The sequence below is a fragment of the Mustela nigripes genome, chromosome 1, assembly GCF_022355385.1.
Source record: "Mustela nigripes isolate SB6536 chromosome 1, MUSNIG.SB6536, whole genome shotgun sequence".
Classification (NCBI taxonomy): Eukaryota; Metazoa; Chordata; class Mammalia; order Carnivora; family Mustelidae; genus Mustela; species Mustela nigripes.
The window spans coordinates 153372702-153392861 of record NC_081557.1 but is presented as its reverse complement, the minus strand read 5'-3'; the positions used below and the strand labels follow the sequence as shown (position 1 = coordinate 153392861).

At 41.3% G+C, this 20160-nt stretch overlaps 1 protein-coding gene across 1 annotated transcript in view; it reads left to right on the top strand.

Moving 5' to 3' along the window:
* GPRIN3 (GPRIN family member 3) overlaps positions 1–19809 on the top strand; it is a 69615-nt gene extending 49806 nt beyond the window's left edge. The window contains exon 2 of the mRNA XM_059375980.1: positions 8369–19809. Coding sequence (XP_059231963.1) covers positions 8482–10836 — 2355 coding nt within the window. The 5' untranslated portion in view covers positions 8369–8481 and the 3' untranslated portion in view covers positions 10837–19809. The remainder of the gene's footprint in view (positions 1–8368) is intronic.
* Positions 19810–20160: the final 351 nt, after the last annotated feature.

Sequence of the window (20160 nt, the reverse complement as noted above, 5' to 3'; positions counted from 1 at the left end):
TATGTGCATGTCTGTTTCTAGAGAAGGGATCCCTATTTTTCAGCAGCTTCTCAGAAAAGTCTGTGGCCCTTAAAATATCCAAATTCCTTCTGTTCGTCTGAATTAGTAAGAGGGTCTCAGAGCAGGAGAGGGAGGTCCTTATCTCATGTAGTCGAAGCATGAATTTCACGGACAAAGGAGAGTGAGTAAAGCGATAGACTTTTATTAAGCAAGGATACAGAAAAAGCTCTGAGAGAGTGAAGTTTGATGGGGTGAGGTATGGAGCGGATGACCAAGAAAGAATTCTTGAGATGTTTTTGGTGCAAAAAGTGGTTTTATTGAAAGCACGGGGAGATGAGGAAAAGGGAGGTTTTCAAAAGAACTTTCATATGCTAAAGAGGACCTTGGAGATTCTGGAGGCCCGGCCATTGTCAAGTTGAGGTTGTTTTTCCCCCTAGCAAGGCATATTAACTTTGAGACCGTGGGGAGCTTCTGCTGGTCTCAAATATTTATCAGTGGGCTGCAGATTATAAGGACGTTTAATTTTATCTATATTTCCTTCAGGAAGGTAGATCATTGATAAGAATGCTTTTTACTTGTGAATCACTAAGACGGCTGTGAACCAAGGGAAACTAGTGTCTGGCTGGACTGTAATCTCTAGAAGTTAACCATTTGTTTTTTCTTCCTAGGGAGTGCCTGAGGAATGTCACACAGATTCCTAGGGGGTGGCGTGGGGAGAGGGGATTGCGGGGTATTGGCTGGTGCTTTGCTCTCAGCTTGCCTTCTGCTCCCTCATCAGTCACAAGCCTATGTTTCCCAAGTCTTCTGTTGTTTTCCTTGTTGTCTGAGGACAGTGCTTGCCTCCGTGAAGAGGTGCCCCGTTTCCCTCCTTGTGTGGACTCTGGAGTCGGAGGGCCTGGATTTCAATCTGGTCTCTCACATTTACCGTGTATGTGGTCTTGTCTCAGTTTCCACAACTGCAGAGTGGAACTCCTAGTAGGTCCCACCTCAGAGTTACTCTGAGGATGGAACACGTTCACCTCCAGAACAGTCTTTGGAATACAGAAAGCAAATCAGTATGCGCCTGCTGAGCCCTGTGAGGCTGTTGTGAATTTAGAAGCTGCCTGGTCAGGTTTTGTGTTGGACAAAAGAGGGGGGATAAACTTGGGGTCTAAACGCTTCCTAAAGCCCTTTTTTACGTCTTGGTTTTCATCGGCCCTGCTTACAATGGAATTCAGTGAGAGAATAATAAGCCACGCGTTTGTTTTTCCAGACCGGCGCTGAACCAAAGAACCGAATAGGGAGAGGGATGTAATGTAGCTTGTTTTCCTGCACCTTTATTACAGGAGCCATTAGGGTTGAAAGTCTACCTGGCGCTGTGAGTGGCACCAGCAAAGCAGGCTTCTTGTCTCTCCAGCCATTCTGATTTGCTTTAGACGCAGCTCAAAGGGAAGAACCAGTGTTTCAGCGAGTATCTTTGAAGTGCATTTGTTAGTGTGAAGGTATGAATTTTTAAAGAAAGAATGAGCTGCTTTTCCTAGCTTGTGGGTGTTTCTTGGGATTGAATCACCTCTCCTTAAAACTGTGCACTGGCAGGATCTGCTGGGCTCAGAATGCAAATATCTCGGCGAAGCTCCTCGATAAAAGGGAGCAAAAGAAAAAAAAAAATCAGGTTGAATAGGATGTCAGATGACATTTTTTTTCTTTATCCTTTTCGTAAGGAGTAATAGTCTCTAACCTCTTGCCTCCCTCTTCTTCAAGGGTCTTTGCGTATCCACCTGAAGGTAAAAGCTGCTGTGAGATGTCTGGAGACCAAGGTATCACCAAGGTCCCTGTAACACCTGCCTAAAATGTCACTAAAGAGATGCAATGACATCCTGAAGCCCTTGTTCTAGCAATGCGGCAGTTGTGAAGTAGGCACGGGTAATTGCTGCCCACGGGATTATCTCTGTGACCTGCAGCCGATCAGCATCCTGCTGGTCCAGGAGTGCCAAGCTTCTCTCCGTTCTCTCTGTCTAATGCTCTTTCCACCAGAGCAGTCTGGGAGCAAATCACAAAGGGCTGAGATTCCCTGCTGCCTGTCTTATTAAGCGTGGGCGTCTGTTATGAAAATAGGCAGCGTGGCACAGTAGTGGAACCCACTGTTTTCAGGATGAATGGTGGCCATGGCAGCCTTCAAGAAGGCGGGCTGTTCATAAAGTGACCAGTTATGAACGTCTCTGTAGTCTGTGTTGAAGCCATCCAGGCCCCTGAGTTAAACCCCTTGCAGAGAGATATATATCTGTATCTATATCTATATATTTTTTCCACTTCCTTTCCATTTTTTTTCCAGATATGTGTGCGTATTTTTTTCCCCTTCCTTTCCAGAGTTACAGATAATAAGGAAGCAGCACAGAAGGAGCCGAGGCATTTGCATCCATTAAAATTCAGTTCAATAGAAATTATAGGTCTTCAGCCTTGAGTAGGTTACTTAACCTCTGGGACTCAGTTTCCTTTCCTGTAAAAGGTGGATAATGTGTACCTTGCAGGCTTGCTGCATTGCTACCACAAGGCCTGAAATCCTTGCTCCTGATTTTAAGGGCAGAAGGACCAAAGGGACATGCTATTAAGAGTCTAGTAACCATCAAACTTAAAGGCAGATTCAGAGGTACCCTGTGATTCGTGGCTGATTCAGAAAGAATTCATTTTGCTACAAAGAGTCTCCTGGAAAATTCATATTCACTACAGCAAATGACAAAGACAAGGACTCCCTCTTGGAATGACTTTAGTCAGTCTCCTCTGAGCCCTCTTCTTTTGTCTTTCTTTCTTTGTTTTTGTTTTTTTTTTGAGATTTTATTTGGGAGTGAGCACACTAAGGGGAGAGAGCAAGCATGAGTGGGGGGCAGAGGGAGAAGGAGAAGTGGGATCCCCACAGAGCAGGGAGCCTGACAACTGGGTGCTGCTCCTTAGTTATAAATTCCCACTTATTCTTGCAGTTATATTTGGAGGTAAACTTGATCTTTCTCTCCTCATGCAGTAGTCTTGATACCTGTCCCAATAGTCTAGAATAAAATCTTCCTTACCATTTTCACAAATGTCAGAATAATTTTTTTCTTTAACACAAATCAAAGCCTAAATATTGAGGTTTTCAAAAGAAGCTAATGCTCATCAGGTGTTTGATATGTGTGTGCCAAGACGCTGTTTGTTCTAAACGTTAAATCTCTTCTGTGAGGTGTCTGGGTGGCTCAGTCCTTTAAATGGCTGTCTTCAGCTGGGGTCATGATCCCAGGGTCACAGGATCAAGCCCCGCATCAAGGCCCCCTGCTCAAGTCGGGAGTCTGCATCTCGCTCTGCTCTGTCCCTCCCCACAGCGTATGCTTTCTCTTTCTCAAATAAATAAAATCTTTTAAAAATAAATAAATCTATCCCTCACAACATCCCAATGAGGCAGTACTATTTTTATTACTATTCTCAATTTATAGATTAAAGGGGTTTCCTGAGAGATTAAGTTACTTGCCCAAATACAACTGGAGCTAGCTAGTGGAACTGATATCTAATCCAGAAATTCTGGCCCCATGGTCCATGTTCTTAAACACACGGCCAACCTGCCCTCAGAGGACTCAAAATTAGGTTGGGAAGTGTACTCTGTTTGTGTTCTTAGAGCAAAGTTCTCAAACTTAGCTGCCCTCACAAGCCTGGGTAAGTAAGACTAACTAGGAAAGCAAGGTGGGTGGGGAATGCATCACTTGGAAGGTCCATGCTCATCAAGATGGCCAGCCCTCATCATCACCACCTAGTGGTTACTGTCTAGTAATTCACACTTTCTGGGTTTTTTAAGATTAACAAAGAGAAATCTGACTTTTTATGAAAGATCTCTTCAGTTTGGGGGGGGGGGGAGAAAAGGAGGGAAAAGGAAGGAGAAAGGGGAAAGAGCTGGGAGGTGGGGAAGAAAGGGAGAGATGGGGAAACCATGCAGGACACACACCCTGCCTCCTGCCTTCATGCATGTGGTCATTTGCTCACTGACTCCCTCTTTCTCTCTCTCTCTCTCTCACACACACCCCTGCGGCAGGGATTCGTTCAGCCTGTGGGCTTCCTGTAATTTCATTTTTAGAGGTTTTTAAATCTTACTTAATGGACTCAGCTTGGTTTTAAAAGATACATCCTCCTTACTCTAAAGTACCAAATAATTACTTTTAAAATGCCCTGTTTGTCTGACCTATGGGAGACTCTAGATTTCTGCTTTTGGTTGGAGAGGGGACATGAAAAGAGGAGAGGTGGGGTTTTTTTCCTGGGTGCATGAGGATGCTGTGACAATTACTTTAGCAGACTTGTTTGAGAAATTTTGGTTTCTTATCTACTCGTGAAACAAGAGATGAATTACAGGCAATCTGGTTTTTCTTTCTGATTCTTGAGTTGATGGATAATTTTACTTCTATTAACCAATTTTTAAAAAACACCCTTTCAGAGTTAAGCCAGTATAAGCAGTTAGCCATCTGTGGAAAACGGAAGTCAGTGCAGTGAATTCTGAGAGTTTTCTGAAATCCGTCATCTTTTTCTCGGTCTTCCAACTTCTGTTGCTGAACCTTGAGCTGTTTATGTTTCACAGTCGTCTTTCGCAAACCAGGTTTCTTGGCTTCTGCTATAGAACACAGGAGATGTTCTGTACTCCTAGCTTCATGAAACCTTCCAGCTTTTGTAGCAGGTGTCCACAGTACTTGCTTTTAATTGTCTAACACTGAATTACAGATAAAGTTTCAAAAATAAGATACAACCGTTTTCTTTCAAAAATAGCACTCTTTTAAATTGTGTTTTGATTAATAGTTCATGTCCTCAGTTAAAATTTGGAAGTTTGGTGGGGATTTAATAATGGTTCTTTGGGAGGGAAATGGGATCAATTAACACCTTTTTATGCACAAGACTTTGCATTGCCTCCTGTGGAGTGAACAGAAAAGCGTCAATAAGCATGTCCCCTTCCCTTCTGGAACTTCAAGTCCTTTTGGAGAAATAATGACATTTATACAAGTAGCAAAGGTACAAAAACAGTGCGTAAGAAGGATCCAGATAACCATAGCTGTATGATTTTAAAAGAGACTTTATGACTTGAAAGCTTTAGAGGCCTTCAGAAAGAAAATAATATTTAAGTGGATTCTTGAAGAATGGGTCAGCTTTTTGAGAATGAGGAGGACGGAAAGTGGGAGGAAAGGCATACTCAAGGCAGATGAGAAAGAAGGAGAGGGGAAGATGAGTTTGGGGCCCAAAAAGTGATTGCAGCAGAAAACTCCAATATTCATCTCACACCAGTCAGAATGGCTAAAATTAAATAAAAGTCAGGAAATGACAGATGCTGGTGAGGATGCGGAGAAAGGGGAACCCTCCTACACTGTTGGTGGGAATGCAAGCTGGTGCAACCACTCTGGAAAACAGCGTGGAGGTTCCTCAAAATGTTAAAAATAGAACTACCCTATGACCCAGCAATTTCACTACTCGGTATTTACCCTAAAGATACAAACGTAGTGATCCGAAGGGGCACGTGAACCCGAATGCTTATAGCAGCACTGTCCACAATAGCCAAACTATGGAAAGAACCTAGATGTCCATCAACAGATGAATGGATAAAGAAGATGTGGTGTATATACACAATGGAATACTATGCAGCCATCAAAAGAAATGAAATCTTATCATTTGCGATGATGTAGATAAAACTAGAGCATATCATGCTTAGTGAAATAAGTCAAGCGGAGAAAGACAACTATCATATGATCTCCCTGATATGAGGAAGTGGTGATGCAACATGGGGGCTTAAGTGGGTAGGAGAAGAATCTGAAACAAGATGGGATTGGGAGGGAGACAAACCATAAGTGACTCTTATTCTCACAAAACAAACTGAGGGTTGCTGGGGGAGGAGGGTTGGGAGAAGGGGGGTGGGGTTATGGACATTGGGGAGGGTATGTGCTTTGGTGAGTGCTGTGAAGTGTGTAAATCTGGCAATTCACAGACTTGTACCCCTGGGGATAAAAATATATTATTATAAATTTATAAAAAATAAAAAAATTTTTAAAAAACTCCAATAAAGAAGACATGGCATATAAACCTGAGGAAAGGATTAGAGTGAGCAGAAAACAGTCAAGACCAAGGATGGGAATATTCAATTCAACAGGTTAATATGCATAATAAAGTTACAAGGAAGAGCTGGTTTGGAGGAGAAAAAAAAGTTGGATATACAGTTTAAAATTCAGATATACTCTTTTAAAAGTTTAGCCCTTTCCCACTTTTCAGTACCTCCATCTCTCCTTTTCTGTCTTCAACTCATCACATTCCTTCCATTAAGACCTAATATGTCTCATTCTAAATATTTTTGGAATTTATATATTCATATGCAAACATGTCTGTGCGCACACACACAAACACACAGTGTGTGGTTTAGGTCAGTGTGTGGTTTAATGCAGTATTTTAGGTCATTGCTTGACAAAAATGAAAATATATGTATTCTTTTCCTTACCTTGCCCTTCTGGCTCAGTCATCCTGGGGGAAATCCCTCCCAAGTGAATACTTAACACCCTAAACAGCTGTTTTTTTTAATGGTCACATAACACTCTCCAATAGATATGTCATGATCTCTTCCAGTATTCCCCCATTCAGGGAGAGCAATTTGTTCCCAGTTTTCTACCCTTACAAAAAGTACTTCAATAAGCATACTTGTATCTCTGTCTAGACATGCTGCTGTTTTATTTCTGTAGATAGGGGTGGGATCACTGTGTCGAGGATGTGTATTTTTCATTTTGAAAACTTCCAGGGTGCCTGGGTGGCTCAGTGGGTTAAGCCTCTGCCTCCAGCTCAGGTCATGATCCCAGGTCCTGGGATCGAACCCCACATCAGGCTCCCTGCTCAGCCAGGAGTCTGCTTCCTCCTCTCTTTCTGCCTGACTCTCTGCCTACTTGTGATCTCTGTCTGTCAAATAAATAAATAAAATCTTAAAAAAAAAAAAAAAAAAAGGAAAGAAAAGAAAAGAAAAAGAAAACTAAACTTCCCTAAGAAAGCTGTAACAGTACACAGTTTGCACCCACCAGTAATAAAAATACTGCCTTTCACTAGGTCTCCTCAGGCCATAATGTTATAGCTCTTTTTTTTTTTTTTATTTTTAAGTTTTTGCAAGTGCTGTTGATGTAAAATCTCATTGTTACTTTATTTGCATTCGTTTGACTACAAATGAATTTGATCATCTTTCCATGAGCTTGCTGAGTGGGTTTCCTATCTTGCAAGCTGCATTTTTGTATTCTGTGTCCATTTTTCCAACGAACGGTTTTGTCTCCCTGTAAATTTTTTTTTAAGAGAGGGCACATACACAAGCCAGCCTGTGAGTGGGTGGGGGAGGAGGGTGAGTCAAGGAAGGGGCAGAGGGGAAGCGAGGGAGAATCTTGAGCAGTCTCCATGCGCCGTGCAGAGCCCCATGTAGGGCTCAATCTCATGACCCTGAGATCATGACCTGAGCCAAAATCAAGAGTCAGACACTTGACCGACTGAGTCCCCCAGGCACCCCATCTCCTGTAAATTTCTAAGAGCTATATTATAGCTATATTCTGCTATATTATAGATATTTTTGCATGTCCTCTAGGGTTTTAAACATTTGTTTTTCAAATCTATCATATTTGTTTATGGTATCTTTTGCCATATAGAACTCTTGGGTCTTATTCAGTCACTTAAGTTTATGGTTTTTCTTATAGTTTCTGTATTTCCTCCTTTGCTAAAAGAAGCCTACTCTCTCTGCCCCTAGATTATATTTATGTTTCCTAGATTTTCTTACAGGCTTCTTATTTACTTGTTTATTTTACATTTCAACCTTTAATCCATCTAAATGCTTCCAGGATTTATTTTTGGAGTTGGTGTAAGATAAACATCTAGTTTTCTTTTCTTCTAGATGCATTAACAGTTTGCCAGCTCCTTATATTAAATAATCCATCACTTCGCTGCTAAATTGAACTGCCTTTCTTGTCACATATTAAATCTTCATTTATATGTGGATCTATCTCTAGATATTCTATTTCATATATCAGTTTAGGCCTATTTCAATACTTACTGATTTGATTACAGTAGCTTTATAGGATTTTCTGGTAGCAGTAAATCAGACTACACAAATGACTTTTGGGTCGTTACCATATGCTTAGGTAAATACATTAAAAACCTGTTTGCTACACAGCAATGGGATGTAAGCAGGTACCAATGCACCAAAATAACACTTGCATAATTAAAATATACAAAATCTTTCTTCCCAAGATCTCTTCTTATATCAACAGATATAGGAGAAAATTTCAATGTGCTTGTCTTAAGATCTGGCACAAATGACCGGCTGGTGTATTTTCAGGCTTTACATGCTGTACCGTATTAATGATACTGTTTCCCTCATTCGCAGATGGACCCCTCAGAGGAATCATCCCTGACTGAGTCTTCACTCTGAGCTGAGACTGCTTCCCAGAGGGAGACAGCTCCGGGGAGAGTGCTGAGGTTTTCCTGAAGAAGAATTCCATGGGGACCGTACCTGACCCTTTGAGATCGGCTAAAACTTCCTTGCTTGCAGCTTCTGGAAAAGAAGAGGATCTAGAAGAAGTGCAGCCTGCCTCACCTCGGTCTCGACCTGCCCTCCTCTGTAAGAACACCAATGGCCTTTCTGGCCCTCCTGAAGGGCCCGTCCTTAGCCCCAGGGCAGCTGCCGAGGCCTTGATGCAGGCCTTTGAGCATGAGACCACCCCGCCGGACATGTCTTCCCCCAGTGTCTTCAGTGAGGTAGAAAAAGCGTGTCCTCCACACAACTCTCCTGGCAATACCCAGCTGCCGGGAAGCAGCGAGCCCACAGCACCAGCTCCATGTTCTGCAGCAGGAAAGGATGTTCTAGACGAAGCATTTACAATGCCAGCCAATCAACACAGCCACCAGGCTATCCCAGGCAACCAGCCTAGTGCCAGCCCCTCAGCAGGGCCTGATGATACGCTGCTGAAAACCCGGAGAACCTCAGACGGGGAGCAACCTGAAAAGTCAAGTTGTCCTGTGGGCAGCACCCAGGGCAACAGCAAAGCCCATGTGCCCTATGATTTTCCCTCTCAAGAAATAGTCCAGGGACTGGCGCAAACTGCAAATACAGCAACGTCTGTGTTCAGCTACACCTCCTCTCCTGGAGGCGGACCTGAAGGGGAGAGGCCCAGAGCCATTTGTGACTCCCAGACAAGGTCCTGTGAGTCTCCAGCGAGAGAAGACGGGTGTTCTGGACATACACGGCGCCCTGCCACCACCTCGGACAGCCAGGCCATGACTTCTGTGATGTCTGAACCATCCCACCTCACTAGCCAAGGGCCCACGTTTCCTCCAGATCTGGGAAAGGTGCCATTGCCTACACAGCACCAGGTGTCAAGGTTCAAAGAAGCAAGTACAATGACCAATCAAGCTGCCGGTGAGGTCCCAGAGGTTGCCAGCAGGGCTCGGCAAGACGCTGAGGTGCAGGCAGTGGCAAGTGTCGAGAGCAGGTCCGTCTCCACCAGCCCCAGCATCCTCACCACGTTCCTAAAGGAAATCCCCGTTCCCGAGTGTCGGGAACCACAGGAGCAGCTGCGTGTCATCTGCCACAGCAGTGGCCATGGGAGCCATACGCTGGAGCTGTCTGACGACATCCTAGCCCCCCAGGAGTCGAGCCAGCGCCCTGGCATCATGCCAGAGGTGCACATCCAGGGAACTGCGGCAGTTTCTACGGCTTGCCACGGGGACTGTAAGTTGGGGAGCCTCCCAGGGGAGGTCCTTCAAATCTCCGCGATCACTGTGGCATCTGGCAAGGCTCAAGATATGTGCAAGAAAGATGGGGGCTCAGCAGGCATGGCCCCGACAGGGGAGGAGTCCACTTCCACACAGCTTTCCAACGTGAACTCTAGCTCCCAGAAAGCTAGCCCCACTGACCAGATTTCTGTTCGCGCAGGAAGTCAGACTGAAACAAATCATGAATTGGGGAAATTTGAAAGCAAGCCATCTGAGTTTGCAGTGAAAACCACAGATGGTCCCCAAACAAACCCAGACTGCCAACTCTCTGACTCTTGTGGCCCTGCCAGCAAAGACGACCCGTCCGGGAGCATGGATCCCACTGCTAAAGGACAGGCAACAGAGCCTGCATCTCCGCGCAGAGTAAAACAGCAGGAATGTCGGGGCACCGATAGCCTCGAAGCCAGGGCAAGGGCAGAGGCCAAGACCCTGCTGCTCAACCCTAAATCTCAAGAAAGTGCAGGCACTGGATCCGCTGCCAGCCCCACGCCGTCCCCAGTCAGGAAGAACCAGGACAGTACCTCGGAAGAAAGCAGACAGACCAAGACAGCCACCAGCCTGAGCCTGCCGGCTGACTCCATGGGGGACTCCAGCCCAGGTTCCGGCAAGAGGACCCCTTCCCGCTTGGTCAAAGCCAGCCCCCGCCGGGCCAGCCGCGTCAGCGAGTTCCTCAAGGAGCAGAAGTTAAACGTGACGGCGGCGGCCGCGCAGGTGGGACTCACCCCGGGAGAGAAGAAGAAGCAGCAGCTTAGCGCCGACGCCAAGCTGCAGTTGAAACAGTCCAAGCGTGTCAGGGACGTCGTGTGGGACGAGCAGGGCATGACCTGGGAGGTGTACGGTGCCTCCCTGGACCCGGAGTCCCTGGGCATCGCCATCCAGAACCATCTACAAAGACAAATCAGGGAACACGAGAAATTAATCAAAGCTCAGAGCAGCCAGTCCCGGAGATCCATTTCCTCAGACACTTCTTCCAACAAAAAGCTCAAAGGAAGGCAGCACAGCGTCCTGCAGTCCATGTTGCAGAACTTCCGACGCCCCAACTGCTGTGTTCGTCCCGCCCCTTCTTCTGTGTTAGACTGAAAGGGAACGTGTATGGGAACCCTCGTGCACAGTTATCGGTATTCCCGAGTGTCTGTGTATGTCAGAGCTTGCTTAGTTTTTTGTTGTTGTTTTTTTGTTTTGTTTTTTGTTTTTTTTCGAGAGAGAGACCAGTTAGAGAAAGCAAGTATTAACTATAGTAGCTATGGCTTTGTTGGGTCCTTTGATTAGGGCGCCGTGAATGAAAATAGTTCAATTCGCAAGAAAGGACAAGAGAAAAGAAGGAAGGGTTACTGAAGGTTCATGACCTTAATTAAGAGGAAGTAATATTCACTGGATTTTGTTTTTTTTTTTTTAATTATGATGTTGCTTCTGGAACTAGCATTATCATTAAACGTGTCATTTAGAATTACTGCCTCAATTTATAACACTGGTATTTCCACTAAAATCCCTGCTTAATATTAAAAATAGCAAAAACACTATAAGCAAAAGCACTGTTAGACTCTCTAGTCGTATTGCAATAAGAATGCCACTACCACACAAAATTTAAATAGATGATAAGAACTAAAAGGTAAAAAATGTGAAACAAATTTTGACTCACTCTTAGGCCAGATGACATTAAGTAAAAACATTTAAATGCATAAAATACCAAACATGAATTAATACTTGTAAACATGTGCAGAGAGCTGTTTTTGTAAACCTTGTTATACCGTTAATAAATGTAAAGAAGTTACGTTAGGAAAATGAGCTAAGTTTTGAATGAATACCGCCCACGTAAAACATGAATTTGTATATACAGATTTCCCTGCATGGAAGGCAAGGGACAGCTAGCTCTATGATTCTGACTGGACTAAATTCATATCTCTTTAGAGGAAGTACATCGACCAAATTCTTGGAAGGAGTCCTTGAATTATTAATAATACTAAAGTTTGTGTTGTACAGGTATCCTCCAAAAACATCCTACTGAGAGTATTAAGGTTTCAGTAAAGAATTATGAACAGCCAGTTTACCAAACGCTCTCTTCTCTGTGTTGAAAAAAAATAACAAAAGCAATACATTTAATTTTACCTCCTGAAAACAGGCTGCAGTTTCTGTCTTTCTTTTGACTTGCTTGGTCAGTAGCTACTTGTTCAATAGTAGCGTCTAATAGAAAATGTAGTCGACACCAAATAGAACAGAAGCTTCCGCACAGTTTTTGTTATGTAGACGAGTATCATGTAATTGCCAAGTTTCTAATCTGTAGTAAAAAGGTAGCCTGTGTGAACTTACTGATTTTAAGAGAAATACCATCTTATCTCGTGCTTCAAATCCAATAAAAGAGGCCTTCACTAAAACGGGGTTTGAGCGTCAGGTGGTCTATAATTTTTGAGAACATAGGCATATGTTTGAGCTCAGCCCGCACCTGTTTCTGGAAGAGGAGCATGTCCTTCTCGCCCAGGACTGTCTTGCAGGGCACCGGGCTGGACGATCAGCAGTGGCTTGAGAGCTGAGAGAGTGTGGAAGAGGGAAATGAGATAGAGCCCTGGAAAAGTTTCCCCTCCTAGATTCATTGCAGGGACATTGCTGGTGTCCACCTTGCATTAGAAAATCAGATTGATTAGCATGTAAGGGGTGCTCGCTGGTTGCCTTGCCTGAGCTAGTTACCCTCGATGAGTCCGAAAAGAGTGTCTAGCCATGTATTCCCGCTCTGTGGAAACTCACAAATGCCACTGGTGCAGGAAGCTCAGAATCTCTGTTTTGGCCTCTTTTTTTTTTTTTTTTTTTAATTATTCTCTTTTGCAGATTCTGCATATATAGGGCAAAATCATACCTGAACTGTAACACCCACATGCTAAACTGGGCACAGCCGTTTATAGCCGTTGATTTCTTGCGAAGCAATTGGAGTGTATATGAAGACCGCCTAAAAGGCTCCAGTCCCAGTGCTCCCAGGGCCTCAGAAATAAAATTACAGTTGTTATGCTTGGAACTGATAATGAATTTTTTTTTTAAGATTTTATTTATTTGACAGACAGAGATCACAAGTAGGCAGAGAGGCAGGCAGAGAGAGAGGGGAGGAAGCAGGCTCCCTGCTGAGCAGAGAGCCCTTTGTGGGGCTCCATCCCAGGACCCTGGGATCATGACCTGAGCCGAAGGCAGAGGCTTTAACCCACTGAACCACCCAGGCGCCCCTGATAATGAATTTTTTAATGAGGTGCGTTTTTCCGTTTCTTACCAATTGGCCTCTATTAAGAACAGTACCTGTAATAGAAATTGCCATTAAATTAGCAATCACATTACTATTAATGATGAGAGATTTACTTTGGGCCTTGAATATCCATTCGTAGTAGTGTTCCTGTGGCTTTTGTTGGAGATCCCTCTGCCAGGCTCTAGTCTCGCTCTGAGCCCGTCCTCCCTGTCTGTCTCCCTCAGGCGTTGGCCTACATGCTGTATATGCACGGAGAACACCCTAGGTACACAGTAGCCGCTGTCAACAGTACCCGCCCCAGACTGGTGGGCCCCAGGTAATCCTCTGCCGGGAAGTGGCTAGAACAGGCTGTTCCGGCATTAAAATAGGAGAAAAAGAAGAATTTAAGCATCTGGGAATAATATTTATTTTCATGAGTTTGGTGTCACCACATGAATTATAAAGAGCTCAACTTAACTTATAAATTTGTAATTCTAAATTTATAAGTTGTGAAGTTTAAAAATTATAAATAATTCAAATTAAAGATGAAGCAGAAGCCTGAGAGAGTTGTCGGCCTTTGTCGCACAGGAAACAAATTAGGAAAATTACACTGAATTACTTAAAACTAAATTCAGCGTTGCGGTGGTGCCTCTCAGGGTTAAGACTTCACGTTTGATGAAGTACCTCTAACCGGGTTTTTTTGGTACTGGAACTAGCCTTTCCTTCTTAAGCTTTAATGGTTTAACTCTTCACCTTTACTTTACTCCCACTCCAGGGATTGTCACAGAATAGGAGGAAACCTTTCTTGTTTGGTTGTTTATTGACTCTTAAGGAAGGAACAGCTTTTCAAAACAGTAATAAAATGGACCATCAAATGGCCAATTAAGGAGACTATTGAAGATAAGCTCTGCTTTTGCTATAGGATACCCTGAGTACTCAAACCACATAAAACCTTGATTTGAAGATTTTCCTTCCCTTCAGTCTGTGACACGGCATTGACATGCAGGAAGGCGTTCGTGATGCTTTAGGTTCATCCAACAAATGAACGTGGAAAACGGTTTTTGTGGCAAATTCTTTGAGCTTGTTTGGCTCTATTCTCACCTTACCTGTATGACATATACCAGGTTGAAAGTTGGTTTTATCCTTAATTTCTTTTAGATGTTTTCCTTCTCCTGAATGCTTTTTAGTCATTGAAATATATGGAGGAAATACCTTATTGGGTAGATAAATATAAAATATTTCTTAAGCCAGTAGCATAAGAGAGATGAGTTAGAACACAGTGCCTGGAAGATAATGAGACATTTAAGATGTTCAGATGCTATATGGCTTACCTAGTAAATACTAGAATTTAAATATTGATTTTTTTTTTCTATTTTAATGACCGTAAGAAATATGTCATTGCGTCAGCTATCCTATGTTTATCTTCAGTGCTTTCCTAATCATCTCTTTCTGGATTATTGGCTTTGATGCCACAGACCAACCGCTTTACACATAGTAAAATCCTCATTTATGTTTGTGTTTTGGACCAATGGCATAAGTTGAACATTTTGTTAGGTCAAAGAAACCTTTATGTTTGCGTCCAAAATGAAGTATTTATAAAATATATTGGTATGTTTTCCTATCTTGACAAGTTCAGCTGCATTGAATATAACTCAGTTTTTGATGATTTCTGAATCTTTAGAATTGTCTGATAATTGTTATTTTGGATACCAGTATTCTTCATGTTACTGCTTACAGAGCAAAAGTTAAATAAACTGTAGTGAATATGCATGTGTATCATATACCCTAGAGGTTGAATTTTGGAACCAAATCCTTGATGGGGCTTGCCATTTTAAGGTAGATAACAGAAGAAGAAAATGACTTTGGGTTGCCTCTGAAAGTTTTCAGGTTTTATGGTTCCTCGCTTATTCCAATGTTATTCCTCTCATTTCTAGGAATTCCCATCATTCCGGGGGTACCTGTATATACCACATGAAGATTATAATATAATGTGACTTTAAAATGTGTTTACAGAGAATATATATAAGTGTGCTGTTAAAGTAAATTATTTGGCCTTTGCTGTATCCACTCAGTTACTGTTTGCTGCCAAAATGTGAGAAAATATCTTCTATTCCTCCTACATATTGTGCAAGTGTTAAAAAAAATTTGTCCATTTCTAGTATCATATAATTCACCACTTCCCTTGTCTACTTTTTAAGAATCAGTATAAAGAAAACAATACCTTAGGATAAGGTTTGCATATACATATATGTGTTTTTACTGAAAACTGGGCCTTTGCAGCCATGGGTAGGCCTCGACCAGTCTGATTTACTCATCGTCTACAATGCTGCCATGGAAATGATGCTGTTTACTCTCTCCTGCTTTGTCCTGAGTGGTATTTGAGAAATGAGGCCTGTGAATTTCCCTTTGTGATAATAATAAGGTGAACTGAGCAGTATCTTGGATAAATGAGCTGACCATCTTGTCCCCACCCCTATTTTGTCTACACAGTGAACCAGAAGTCTTGTCTGTGTCTGCTTCAGTGTTTGCTATTTTATATTGATATCTGAGCATTTTGTTTTCTGTTAGCAATGTTCTTTGATGCTGTGTGTGGCCCTTTTGGTTGAATCTCTCCAAATGTGGGTCAGCTGCTGCCACCTGGCAAATAACAGGTGATACACTGAATCTCCTGTCCATTCTTATAACTATATCCTTCTTCATGAAATTCTGCAACTCGCTGAGTAATTACAACCGTCATCTGTGCAGACACATGGGCTTAAGGATGTCTACAAAATTTTAGACACTTTTGCAAAAGGGTAAAAATATAGTCTTGTAAATACTGAAACATTTCCATGAACTTTATCCTACTCTTGGGGGGAAAAAAATTTTTCCTTGGCTACAGAACCAAGATAAACTTGATTTGTGATGACCAAGGACATAAATGAAGATGGATTGAGGTGGAAAAAATCTGTCTCACAAGTAATCAGTGACATCTGCCAGAGGTCATTACAGCTACTCTTAACTGTGAACATTCACCAGCTAAACTACTTACTTGCCACAACCAAATAACCTCTCTCAAAGTAAATCCAGTATATCTGTATATACATGTAGATAGAAACAACAAAAAAAATCCTGAAAAATTACTGTCGACTATCAGTTAAATCAAGGTGATGATAATTGTAAAGAACATTTAAATCACCATGGGCCTTGGTGAAATGACCTTGCAGGCCAGAATGGTGCAACAAGATGTTATTCACAAGTTTGGTGTTTTGTTGTTGTTTTTTTAAGACCCAGATATCTCAGATACTTATCTTGAGAATAAAGACTGTTGAAAATGAAATTAAAGCCAAGCAATAATGTGCCAAAAAGAGGCAGTTAATACCAGCAAGTGCATCTCTATGGGCACTCCATCATAGAATATGGTTTGCTCCATGAAGACTGACTGTAACCCGCAGGATAAAATAAGCAAAAGCATAACTTCTGCTTTCTTGCTAGAAATACTTGTTTAGGAGCTCCATTACAGAGGTACGGCACCGGTGAGCATCAGTAGGGATACGGTCGACATCTCTGTCTTCATACTAGCGAAGACAAAAAGGAGTCAAAAAGTCTCACGAGCTTAGAATTCAAGCCAGCTCCAAACCGAAACTTCATTGAAACGGAGAGGTTAGACACATAGTAATCACTCTTCCTGGATATTTGGGTGTAGAAAACCCACTTAACTCTGCCTAGAGGATTACCAGCCTTAGCTATGAAAAAAATGGGTTCCAAATGTAAACTAACTAAAACATGAGTACTCTCTTCAAAAGGGGCCTCAAATAATGCCTTACAGAAAATGGTGTTCCAGATGGGTGTTTCTAAGTACTAATCCTTCATCAAGTCTTTTTTCAGTTCAAGCTCAGAATCAATTGGCTGCACACCTGTAGGAATAAGTCACATATTTTACACTTCAGAAAAAGATTCTGATGACCAGTCAGCATGGTGATAATTACAATTAGAAATACCCTAGTGATTTAAGTGTGCTAAGGAGAAAAAAGTGGGAGAGAAGTGCTAACTTCCTTCTTGATCTCTTATGATGTGGGGATGACATCCTTTTATTTGCAGGGTGAAAATTATAGCTTCTTTTTGACGTTGCGGCTAGCATTACTCTTTGTTACTTTAAAAAATTCAAGTGTCTATTTAACAAAGCTTTTAAGCACGTAAATTTTTTTCTGATTCGTATCATTGCTCTAATATCCCGTAAAGACTACCTATAGAGCAAACTGTGCTGAATGGGTAGAAGGGGCATACCCATGTTTATCAGGATCTCCTCATGATTGTAGTTGAGATTCCTTAACATTTATTTTAGGCCACATCTTTGAGAGAATTGTTTTTCCTAATGTTTTTCCATCACCTCTTGAAACTATGTTGGTAAATACGAAGATAGCAGTATTATAGTCACGCTCTGCCATCCCTAGAGGAAAGGAGAGACTAATTTTTGTTTTTAGGACATCTGGAGATAGCTTTTCCTGAGGCTGAGAAAGGTCAACAGGGCCTGAAAACTCAAGAAGGAAATATACTAATAATTACTAAATTTCCAAATGTACTTATCTCTGCTGTACTAACGTGTGAACAGTATGTTGTGCATAATACTATAGCTGGTCGTGGTGCGTCAATGCATTTTGTAAGTGTGTACAGTCTGTGAGTGGTTGGTTTCTCTTTTTATGTGTAGAAAAAAAAAAATCACATGCTGTGTCCCATTTCAAAACCCAGTTCTGCCATCAAGTAGGCACATGTACAAACATGAATAAGGCCAACAGAAGTGTGCATATGTATTCAGTAACAGAATTTGTCCTTTCATTTTTGAAGGTCAGAAAGGGCTGTTTTGTTTGTTTGTTTCTTTTAATCATCTCTGAAAGTCGATAATGTACTTATCTCAAAGGCTGAATACGTTGGCTGTACACTGGCATGTTACTAAATAGGCCGGCTTAATTAACCGTGCCATTTGTCACAGGTAAGGTCAGTTCTTTGACCGCTGGGATGATTTACATTCCTCACACATCCTTTCTGTGTTAAGTGTGTGGCTAGGATGTACATACTATGGGTGTGATTGTGTACATACCTTGTATGAATTATCTAAATCCTCAAGGAGTCGTAGGAAAGCAAGAAAAAGAAACAGTTGTTCAAAAGCCTCAAAAGGGCTAATCAATGAGTATTTTCATTGTCTGCACATAAAAATGTACACATGGCATAACTGTAAATAGCTTACACAGCTATATATATATATATATATACACACACATACACATAAATGCATTTTATTCATACTGTTAATATTTAAAATCACAAAACAACTAATTGGAAACCGCATCTTTCCATGACTGTTCTGTTCTACATACATTAATATTGAATCAAATAACTCCCCAGTAAATGGTGTTCTACTCCCAGGTAGCAGATTTGGTGCTTCAGAAAGCTGAGCCTCACTATGAAAATCTAGTCAGTGTCTCACTCAGGCATAGACTGGTACCTGAGCAGCTTCAAAGGTTTGATGCTACTGTTCATGCACCTAATTTTATATCTGGTAAAGACAAACAGTAGGGAAAATTAATGTTTTGTAGGCTCCATTTGTACACTTACTTGCACAGGCTGGTAAAAGCCCTACCTTTTTTTAGAGAACCGTCCCTAGATTTCAAAACACTCAAAGTGGAAAATGATTGTAAGCATTCTGCTGAGATTGGCAAAACAATGTTTAGCAACGCCAAAGAGAAGTCAGAGTGAAATTTTTTTAAAAACTGCAGACGATGTTGGTAGGATAATAGAATATGAACAATCAGGAGTTCCTTAAATGGACTCAAATAAGTTACTATTATTGATAACAAGCAATGCTGTATGAACTAGATAAGGAGATGAGAGACATTAGCCAGGAAACATCAACACCAGACATTTGTCAATTTATCACAATTCCAGTTGGCGAACTGATGTTTGAGTTTCTCTCATTTTTTCTAAAAGGAAATACTCTATTAGAGATAAAAATTCTGATCTGGTTCCTAAAATCTAATCAAATTTGACCCTGATTTCCTGACACTCAAAATTTGTTGGCTGGATATTAGGTTGAAGATTGAAATGGATATAGGAAAGTTCCCATTAATAGAGAATTCTGAGTGGCAAAGTGTAAAAATAACCACTTCTCAGTAGAAAGTTAATAATATTTAATACAAATCTATGTTTTAGAGAATGAATGTGCCATCTTTATATCATAGATAAAAATAAAAGGTTAACCAATAATAACACTACAATTACAACTGAGCTCTGTTTTTTAACTGCTAAAAATATACTTGTTTATAAGAGCAGGATACCTAAAATCTTCATGTTTGTCAATTATTTCCTATTGCTTAAAAGATAAATTCATGTAATTATTTTGGAATATGTGTATTAATTTAAATGCCACCCAGAAAAACTATATAGCTATCAATGTGAAAATCATTTATGTGTATAAATGCTCAACTGAGAAAGACCAAAAGTATAGTGTTAAGTCTCTAAAGAAACAGTAATATTCAAAGTGAATTCCATTTATGAATGTATCAATATTAGAATTTAAATCTATGTCTTTTCATGATGTCTATATATGAAAGTCATAAAATGGTTTATTCAAGAAAGCCCCCATCCTCCAGGAATTATCCTACATTTCCTAGGAAAAAGATGGAATCTTAAGGTTTATATAAGGATAAATCAAGATTTTGAAATTATATACACTTCTGTTCTCATTTTGGATTTGATTTTTGAATGAAGGAAGGAAGGAAATTTAATGGATGACTTAGTTTCACCCTGAAAAAAATTTAAGTATGATTTTTTTGCATTTCATTTTCCATAATAAACATAATATAGATGAAAATTTACTGACTTTTTTTTGTTGTTATTGCTTTTGCCACTGCTGTCAAAAATGTTCTTTTAGCTCTGGATTTTTAGAATCAACTGATTTTCAACAGGATGCACATCTTCTAGAAGAAATCTGCAGTGGAGCAGTATTTACAATGAAAGTCTTTATCCCCCCCCCCTTTAATTAAAATAGAATCCCCCTACAATCAACAACACCTGCAGGTCAGCAGAAGCAGTGATTTTTTTTCCTGCTCTTGATTTAGTGCGTATGTGTGCATAGGTACTTTTGATCTTGCTTGGTGACAGTGATGAGAGCTCAATATCTGTGGAAATTTACAAGACGGGGTGGAGGTACAGGACACATCTGCTCT